This window comes from Belonocnema kinseyi, chromosome 8 (genome assembly GCF_010883055.1).
Source record: "Belonocnema kinseyi isolate 2016_QV_RU_SX_M_011 chromosome 8, B_treatae_v1, whole genome shotgun sequence".
Classification (NCBI taxonomy): Eukaryota; Metazoa; Arthropoda; class Insecta; order Hymenoptera; family Cynipidae; genus Belonocnema; species Belonocnema kinseyi.
The window spans coordinates 69,221,800-69,232,390 of NC_046664.1; the positions used below are offsets into that span (position 1 = coordinate 69,221,800).

The following is a 10,591-nucleotide window of genomic DNA, read 5'->3' on the forward strand; positions in this document are numbered from 1 at the left end:
TATTTATTTGTATGTGAATGGCATAAAATGGGAGGTGGTTAGTAGTTCAGATGCTCAAAAAATTTAATAAAATTTTTTTAAATTTGCCTTGACAGATCTTTATAATTTAACTAGTAGTATTGCGCGTGCCAAGGCGCGCGCTTATTGTTATTTTTCTAATATAAAGAATAAACAGAAAATTTAAAAAAAATTTATTTATATTTAATGAATGTTACAAAATATTTGTATAAAATAATTAGGTGGCACCATAGAATAAGTTTTATATCCTTTTCTCATATAAATGTATATGAGCACATAAATTTTAGTTTTATAAATAATACAAATATTATTTATTTTTATTTTTATACAAGTTGTACAAAATTAAAAGAAATTATTGTTGCATAAAATAATGGCAGTAATTACAAATATTTCTGTTTTTAAAAAATATGGGAACGAATTTTTAAGTTGTCTATTTGCTCAACTATTAGTGGCTTTTTTTATAGTAATCCATTCGATCTATTATTTCATTATGCATTGAGAGATGAAGTGATTTTCTTTCATAAAAATTTAACTTTCTAATATTTATCATGCATGATGCATGTTTTTACAAGAAAAATAGTGCGTATTTTAGTATGAATTTTTTATACGTTAACAGTTTTATCGTTTCTGTTTCTGTTCACGTAAAAATAAGTTATCTCTTTATTATAAGAAGAAAAGTATCCTTTAGAAATTTATTAAAATACCTTGCGAGCTTTCAAAACTCCTCATAATCATTGAAATCCTTAGGAATCTGATAAAATCACTTGGGTCTTTCGAGATATATTACGTTCTACAAAATCTTTCTATACCTTTCCAAATTTCAAAAAAATCTTTAATAGCCCGTGGAAAAATTTCAAATATCTTAACATCAGTGAAATTCTTGCAAATTGCTAGAAATTTTTTCAATACTTTTTAAGTGTACTAGAATCTTTGAAAAAGCCCTTAAATATTTAAAATCGTTTTGTTTTATTAAAGGCTAAAATTAAATCATCTTTCTTATGAATAATTTTATGCAAACAGAGCATAAAAAAGATTGAAAAATCAAAATTAGATTACCAAACTAACCTCTTTTTCGGCTCATCAGAGACAAATAAATAACGAAGAACAATAGGAAGACTTGAATCACTTCAAATTACAGAAATCTTTCAAAAATACTCTAGGTTATTTCAACAACTTAAAAATTACAAATCGTACGGGTTACTGAAACCAATCGAGAATTCCTTGGGATCTTCTAATGTACCCAAAAACCTGACATAGGCCCTATTAAACCGATATATATTTACGAAATTTTAGGATACATTATGTTACAATACCCCATCCCTCAAAATTCTACTAAATTATTGAAAAATACTAAATCCGTTAGAATCTTTAAATAATTCCCTAAAATATTTCTATTCCTTTGGGACTTGCATATTGATGGCTGTAGTGAGAAAGTGTGCAGTGACAGGTGGTGAGAAGTTTTTACGGAGTTTGTGTGGAAGGTGTGAGTTGAGTGTGAGGGTGGAAGTCTAAGAGGTGAGTAGGGTTGTGAGGGGTGACCTGGGGAATTGAAAATTAATTTCCATTGTGGTTGTGGAGTGGCATTTGGCTAAATAAGGAAAATAAGGTTAGGCTAGCAAGGGAGCGGGGTAGTTTTGTGGTCAGGATTTTTGGCCGCATGGTGGACAAGGGTGCTTTTCGTAGTGCTGGGAGATGTTAGGGCAGAGAAAAAAGTACGTAATATTTTGCATGGATAGATCACAGTTACCAGCTGAAGAGCGGGTGTTGGTTAGCGAGAGTACTGACAGTGCTGTTACTGAATTAGACAGGAAGGAAATTTCTAGAAGGACACGAGGGCCAGCTGTGCGTTGCCTGGTGTCGAGTGGCGTGTTAGGGAGCGGGAACAATCGAAGGGAAGGAAGCTACAAGGCAAGGAAGAGAGAGTCCAGTGCAAGTGAGGGGGAGGATCTCTTCAAGAGGAAAAGGGACAGTAAAGAGAGTCAGAAGAAAAGCGCGCTAGAGTCCCTTTAAAAAAAGCGTACGAACACGTAGGTCACCCTCCTAAAAATGGAGGGGCAGGCGGAGAAGGAGGCTCTCGGGGTAAGAGAGGAGAGATGGGAAAAGGAGGTTAAGTAGCTGAGGGGGAAAGTAGGATAGCAGATCGAGGCGGTGTCGTTAAGGAAGGAAAAAGAGGATAAAATGGAGGAGATGGAAAATGATATTAGGGTGTGAAAGCAAAGGGCGGAAAAGGCTTGAGAAGGTGGGGGACAGGCTGGGAATGGAAGCAGTTGACAGGGAGAAAGACGAGAAGCAGGGTATTGATGAGAGGGTGGAGAATATGATAAAAAAGAAAGTGGAAGAGCGTATGAATGAAAAGGAGGCAGATAGGAGAAATAAAACAGTAATACGAGGATTGAAGCTAAAGAGCAGGAACGAAAAGAAGATGGGTGGAAGCGCTGCTATAGAGCATATGATGGGTCAAATGCATGGTAGAGAAAGTTAGGATGAAGGGGAAAAAGAAAAATGATGTGGCGGTGGTAGAATTGGAGAGATGGGAAGAAAAATGAGGGGGGGGGGGTAATGAATGATAAAAATAGGATAAAGGACAAAAGGTTTTCGTCGATCAAAATTTCACGAGAAAGAAAAAAGATGTGCAGAGAATGCTAAATGACAGGGGTAGGACGGAGAGGAGTGAAGGGAGAGCGGCGAAGGTAGGGTATTGGAAAATAAAAATAGATGGTAAAATGTGACTATGGGACGATGAGGAGATGAGGGAATCTCTGAGGGTTAAAGGATGGATAGGGGGTAAAGGCAAGTGTGCCCACTTAATCTAACGCTTTTTGCAATTTTAATCACAATTATGGAAAGTAAGTTAGCGGCTAAAACGGTAGGAAGAGTTAGAGTAGGAGGAGTCAGGACATGGTCACTCGCATATGCAGATGACATAGTGCTGCTAGCAAAGAGCAAAGAGGCTTTAACGAAGATGAAGAAAAGGTCGAGAAGATACTTAAACAAAAATAAGTTAGAGTTAAATGTGGACAAGTCGAAGGTTATTGTATTCAGGAAAGGAAGTGGGCGAGATAAGGTAGGAGGGTGGAAGTGGAACGGAAAAGCGTTACAGGAGGTGAAAGTGTTTGTGTACCTAGGCTTTCTATTTTGAAGAAATGGGTGAGTGGGTGGTCATATAAAAGGGAGGGAGAGAAGGGCAAATGTGGTGATGAGGCAGGTGTGGGGGATGGGGAAGAGGTTTTTCGCAGATGATTTTGTAAGGAGAATGAAATTGTTTGATTCGCTAGTGATGAGTTTCTTATATTACGAATAGGGGGTGTGGGGTAGAAGGTGAGCTGGGAGGTAAATAGGATATAGGAGAGGTATGCAAAGTGGACTTTGTGGTTGTTAAGGAATACGCCGAACTATATTGTCGGGAGGGAGACAGGAAGAACGAGTTCAGGGATTATAATGGGGAGTCGGGCGTGTCAAAATGAGGAGAAATTTTTGGAAGAAGGGGGAAGTAAGCTGGTTAGGGAGTGTTGGTGGGAGAAAGAGCACAGACGTAGGGGTGCGAAGATGGAGGTGGAAAGGAAAAGGTATTTTAGAACGAATAGATTGCAGATGGATGGAGTGAGAAGGATGTATGTTACAAAACCGACCAAATCCAAATTAATTCTACTCGGATATCAACAATTAACGGAAGCGAAGTGGGCAGGTTGACATTAAATAGTCACTCGAGTTAGTCAATCAAATTTATTTTAATAATTCGCGAATGGATTCCCGCATTTGCCTGCACATCGACATTACCAAGTTTCCTTCTGGCATTGCTTCAGGTCAACCCGGCCGGAAAAAACCACTTGGTCCAAAAAACCTCCGGGAGGAGTTCTACATACGTTACGCTAAATTTCGTACAAATCTTAAAGATAAACGCGACACACTATTCTCGCTCTTCTACTTTTAACAATCGTAAGAAATAGTTTGAAATACACCCGACGAAAGTCAAAGATGCAACTGGTTGCCAGCGACGTTTCACCCTTCAGGTAGCCCGACCCTTTCCAAAAATACACACACATACACATATTAGTCCCTTTCACTTTAATGGTCCTGATTCGGAAATAATACAACGAAGATCGCCTTAATATTCATTGATAAGGCTTATTTGTTGATTTCCAATTAAATCCTGAACCGACACATGGTCGAGTTTTATACAATGTACGAGAAGGAAGTAAGGTATATGTTGGTTCAAAAGAATGATATTGAGAAAGAGAAGGAAGAAACATGGGTTAAGGGGATGTTGGGTAAGACGGAAACGAAGAAATGGAAAGAGAAATGCAGCAGGAAATATTGTAAATAGGAGAGGAAGTAGGTGTAAGAAAACTGTAAATATGGCAAATAGTAGATGCATGCGAGGCATAGCGAGAAAATAGCGACATGCGTGCGAGACGAGGCGAGACAAACCGAGGAAAGTAGCTGCAAGAGAATTCTGTACAAAATGGAAGTATAAGTAAGTCAATGCTAGCAGGCCGAAAAATAAACGTTTATCTGATATTTCTATTCATTTGAAATTGTTAAAATAATATAGAATAATTTAATTGCTATGACGGACATTAAATTACTGAAATCAATGAAAAAATTTTAGGATCTTTGAAAATACCCTGAAATATTTAAAATACTTCAAAATATTTTGGAATTTCTTGATTTTGTTAAGCTCTTCAATATCCCTTGGAATGTTCAAAAACACTTTAAAATATTTCCAATCTTTTTAGATTTTTTAAAATTATTCAAATAAAAAAATCCCCTCGATTCTTGCAGTCACTTGAAACTTTCTTGAGCTTTCGAGAATATCTTTACATCTTTTAAATAATCTAAAAGTTCTCAATACCTTAATAATTTTTTAAAATTCCCAAAAAATTTTAAATCTCTTAGAAAACTCTTGGAGTCATTTGAAATTCCTCAAATATTGATTTGAAATATTTTAAAATTGCTTGAAAGTCGAAACATTTGAAGGTTTTCGATAATGCTGGGAAATCTTCTAAAATGCTTTAATATAGTTCAGAACATCGGAAAACTATTGAATTACTGAAATCAATTAAAAAATTTTTGGAGTCTTTTAAAATACTCTAAGCCTTTTCAAATCCTTAAAATTCTTTAAAATTCCATGAAACTTTTTCAAACTCTTGAAAATAGCTTGGAATTTTTTAATTTACTTCAAAATACTTAAATTCCTCTAAAACTCATTACTGAAATTTATTTAAATTTTTGAAGATTATTTTATAATACATTAAAATGTTTCCAATTCTCTGCAATTCCTTGAAATCATACAAATAAAAATTTCCTTGGAATCTTTAGAAATTCCCAAAAAAATGTCAGGACATTTGAAAACTTTAAAAATCACTTAAGACCTTTTCAAGCTTTGAAAAATGCCTTAGATTCCTTTAAATTACTCTAGAATATTTCAAATCCTCTGAAATCAATAAAATTACTGAAAAGAAATGAAAAATTCTTAGAATCTTCGAGACATGTCAAGTAACAAAAAGAATAATTTTACAAATATTTAAAACAAGTTTTGAATGTCTCTTTGTATTCTAGCTGTACAAAGAGATGAATTTATAGTCAAAAATATATATTTTACTATTTTATTTAATACGTCTAATATACTTAATTTTACAGCAGTTGTGAATGTTCAAAATGTGGTTCGCATTAGAAACTTATTATTGCAGATTTCACTGTTTTTATTCTTGGCATATAATATTATCTCAAGTTTTGCACCTTTTAACGGGTAAAATCTAGTGAAACGTTATGGATTTTTTAATGTACTAATAAGTGATTTTTATTCATTTTCCAATGGATTGACTGGGATTTTCCACTTGAAAAAATTTGCCACCTTTTCCCTCTCGGCATTGTTAGTCGAATACGCGCAGTAAAGAGCAGCCATGTAACAATAATTGTATTTAATAATAATTTATTTTAATAATGTTAGAAAGTTACGGCGTTTTCCGATTTTTTAAACTTTATATGTATTTTTTGGTTGCGCTTAGAGTGGGGTAATAATTATAGCAATTTAACAACCATAATTGTTTTAATAAATTATTATAGTTTATAACTACCTTCTCCTTTATTAATGCTAAATAGTTGAGGTTTTTTTCTAAACAATCAATTTTTTAGTCACTTTTTACTTATAGTGAGATAATAAATAATGAAAGTTAACTAAGATGATTGTTTAAACGCTTATTATGGTTTACAACTATATTCTCATGGGCCCACACGACCAGTTTGGAGTTACGTACTTAATAGTACATAATCACTTTTTCTTTGCAAATTAAATATACTCATTTCAGCTTGCTTTCAGGGCATAACTAATCAATATTAATTTAAACAAAAAGCCTCATAATACAATTGAGTTTGAATACTATTAATTAAAAATCAAGCCTAATATAAAAGTATATTTCAAATTTTAGTTTAAAAAATAGTTTCATGCATAAATATTTCAAGGCTGAAATTATATCTCACAACTTGTGAACTATGGCTAAGATCATAGTGAATCGGCGACGTCTCGGCTGGGTGTGAAATGGTTGATTTTCAGTGACGAAAAATATATTTCCATTTATCCGCAATAGGTGAAATTATTTTTTTTTTAAATTGTAATAATTGCATTGTTTTAAAAAATTTTGTATGCTGATCTCTAGGTCGATCTCGTTTATAGTTCAATGTTCCTCGCATTGCTGTAACTATATACCAGACGACGGGTTTTCACTGAAAAATCATTCCGACACAGTTTAAAAATACGAAATTATCTCAGTCTTGTGCAAAGTTTATGCGATTAAGTTAATTTCTGTTGCACCGAATCCTTAAACCAAATTGATCCAAACACTCATGTGGAACTGCCAACCTTCTGCACTTCTAGTCTAATATACTACATTATTCTTAGATTTTACTAATTAATGCAATATATAAGTATAATCATATACTTAAAAATTGAATTAAAATTCCTGCATTATACCTTAGAGTTACTTTTATGTCTGGGGTATTTGAATGCTCTTTGTAATAATTAAAAAAAAGTAGTGTATTTTCAAATGCAAAACGCAATGCATTTCAAAATTGGTTAAATTAATTATTTGTTTATTGAAAATTATCTCATAATTTTAATAATTTAATTTATTAAAAAATGATACGTCTCCCTTTATGTTCTTCCTCGTGTTTAATTCTTTCTACTGAATATTATGTGATATTTTGTGATGTACTTTTATGTTAAATTAATTTGTTTAGATATCTCTCAGACGAATACTATTTTTGACATGATAATCTTATTTTCGCGAGCAAGAATGATGACAGTTACTCTAAAGCTAGAACAAGGCTTTTTACCTCAAGATTATACCAAAAGCTTGAGAGACGTTGGGAAGCCGATGAATGTAGTTTTCATCAATTCCGAAAGAGACGTGAAGAAAATGAAGGATTTATCAAAACAACTAAGTGTCTATGGAAAAATAAATCTGGTCCTATTTGTGAAAGAATTTAAATCTCCTTTGATCGGCACTTGCATGAATCCTGTTGGCAATCCATTTCGTCTCAGCGAAGGTTTTTCAATCTTTGTCAAATGCTATGAAGACATAGCAATTCGAGAGTGGTACGCTTTCTATGAAAATCAACTAGAAATTTACGAAAGGAATACTTGGGAACCAGCAAAAGGCCTTGTTCTCAAGTCGAAAAAATTGAAGCAAACCGATAATGATATTCTGAATGGAAAAGTTCTGCGTATAGGAAGATTTTCGGTAAGATAAGTAATTTTCGATTTTTTCCCTCAAAGAGTTGCAACAATGTACAGAAGTCTCTGTTTTAGGAATAAATAAGAAGATCTTAACAATTACATATCTCAAATTGAAGTTTTGCTCCAATTTTCAGAATCCGATTCAAGTTTTAATAAAATTTAAATTTAATATCCTGATGACATTTCATTCTGTTTTAAGGATACGATTTAAACACCTAAAATATTTGTTAATTTCAAATATTCTTGATAATCTTAAAATCTCAGGTTTTTCTACCTCCAATACGTTTTAAAGAATTATTTTTGAATTTAAGATTGTACGAATAAACTTTAAAATTGTTTAACTATTAACTGTTAAAATTATTTCTTTTAGGCTTAGGACGTTCTTAATTAAAAAAAGCACCTTTGATTCTGCATTTCTGAATGTGATATTCTCTTCTTCCAAGTAAAAACTATAGAGGATTGTTCAGAATTCTTGATTTTTAAAAAGTATTTAACATTTTTAATTCCAAATCTTAAACTTGCCAAACTTCAGGTTGTCATGCCTTTAAATATAGTTCATACCTTTTCACATTTTCCAGGTTTCCCCATTTTTTTTAGACTCTGTAGCATCCTTGTTAATTTTTTTCTTACAAGCAAAGCCCAAATTTATATATGTGTCCGGCTGCAAAGAAATAAGCCGAGTATCCACAAATGAAGGTTTCGAAAAACAAATTGCATTTTCAAGTATAAGATTTCAGCATACCGAAACTGTTAAAACAAAACAATATAAATTTTTGGTACCGCATCAGGTCACATATTTATAAGAGATTATTTCATTCCAGGCCACTAATATATGGTTTACAAATATATCAATATTACACTGATTAAATGCTTACATATTTGTTAATAGATATCCGAGAAATACGACAAATATGTCGATGAATTATTTCTTGCCCTGAAAATCGCTGGCCATTTTTCGACTAAGAATGTTTATATAAAAGAAAATTTTGGCATTGGATCTTGGAACAAAACCAACAAGACGTGGTCAGGTGCTATGGGACTAATGCAAAATAATCAGCTTGATATTTTAGCATACGGAACTCCGCTATCTCAAACAGTTTTAGATTCATTTGAATTAACTTCACCTCTATACAGATTTGATTTATGCCTTTACATAAGGAAGCCATCATCTAAAGTAGAAGTTATGTGGTCTGCTTACTTCACGGTACACGACATTATTATTTTAAAATAAATATAGATTAGAGTCATTTTATATGCTAATTACAACCATTGAAAAATCGTTTAAAATAAGTGACCATCATTGCACCTATATGTAGAATAGTTTATGAAAAAATCTCTGTATCACTGAAAGAGAAAGATAATAGTTAATCTTTTTTATTTAATAAAAATTGGTTTTAAAAACTCATGACTTTTATTTGTAGCCATTAACGCACAAAACATGGTGCGCTTGGATAGTGTCTCTTATAGTCACAGTGACTCTTCTTAGATTTTTGAGACTCAAAGTAGAAAATGGCTTATACAACGGTGGTATTTCGGAAAATTTTCTACATGTTTGGGGATGTTACTTTAATCAAGGATTACCAGGTATCAAAATATAGATTATGAAGCTTAATATCAACTTATCTTTGTAATAGACGATCTCCTTATCAATAAAATTGACCTTCCTAATCTTTTGCAGAATTTCCGAAAGCTTTAGCTCTGCGATTATTTTATTATTCAACTTTCCTTTTTGGATTCTTTATGTTCGCTGTTTACTCGGCATCTTACGTGAGTGACCTGACTGTACTTCAGAACAATTTACCTTTCAAGTCATTAGAAGAATTTGTGAAAGACAAATCCTACAAGCTAGCAGCTCATAATCCTTTCTTTTATGATGAGCAACTGAAAGTGAGTATCACTAAGATTTAAGTTTGAGTTATACCCACATCTTACGACCCAAATTGGGGTCATCTGGCAGGAACGACGTGAAAAATCTGTAAGCGCGGTAGATAAAATTAAAAATAATAAAAATTGGTACACCGAAGGTTTAGGTATCGCTGAATTCGAATCTGCTGCCGCAACTTTGAAATACGAAATGGGAACAGTACATGCGATCAAAGTTGGTTACCGTTTTTTTTAAATTACACCTGCACAGTTTTATGGGAAGAAAATTTTGAAAGATGTGAAAGAATTCATTATGTGACGGTGATATTGTTGACGACGAATCTTCAGTCAGATTTTCAAAATTCAAAATAGCTGATGACGAATTACGGTCTAAAAGTTTGAAAGATTGATTAATATTTATAAGAAAGGTTTTTTTCACTCATTCAAAATTAAATTTTTTTTACACCTTGAATTGATACATGGTGCATGGTTTAAAAATTTGGAAAATGTGACAAAATTTTTGCCATAAGCGATAAAAAAACACTGATTACTGACTTTCACAAATCTGTATAGATTGTTCAAGCTTTTCGTCCGCCATATTGAATCATCTATTTCCTATCATAAAAAAAATGTTGCGATATAATCTCGAAGTCTGAAGCCACATTATCTCTTCACCTATTGGTTGGATTTAAACGCGCGGCCTAATCTTTAGAATCGAGATCAAAATCGAGATCAACGGAATCTTTTATGGAGCCAATACATGCGCACCGAAGTGCGAGTATTTACCGCCGCCAAACGGATCACTCGGGAAGCGCACTTCAGTGAAAATGCCTTGGCTTCATAAAGGTGCATGAAAGCATCCGTTTGGCGGCGGTAAATGTGGGTCCGGATGCAATAAGGGCACATAAAATTTTTTCGTGCGAAAACGAAGTCCCCTGGAGGCTTTAGAAAAAATTTTCGAATTTTAATTTTCAA

The 10,591-nt window shown here is 33.2% G+C and overlaps 1 protein-coding gene across 1 annotated transcript in view; it reads left to right on the forward strand.

Moving 5' to 3' along the window:
- The window catches only part of LOC117178842, a 19,042-nt gene that overhangs the window by 175 nt on the left and 8,276 nt on the right, over positions 1 to 10,591 (forward strand). The window contains exons 2-5 of the mRNA XM_033370346.1: positions 7,255 to 7,757; positions 8,643 to 8,957; positions 9,175 to 9,337; positions 9,432 to 9,640. Of these exons, the coding sequence (XP_033226237.1) occupies positions 7,284 to 7,757; positions 8,643 to 8,957; positions 9,175 to 9,337; positions 9,432 to 9,640 (1,161 nt within the window). The 5' untranslated portion in view covers positions 7,255 to 7,283. The remainder of the gene's footprint in view (positions 1 to 7,254; positions 7,758 to 8,642; positions 8,958 to 9,174; positions 9,338 to 9,431; positions 9,641 to 10,591) is intronic.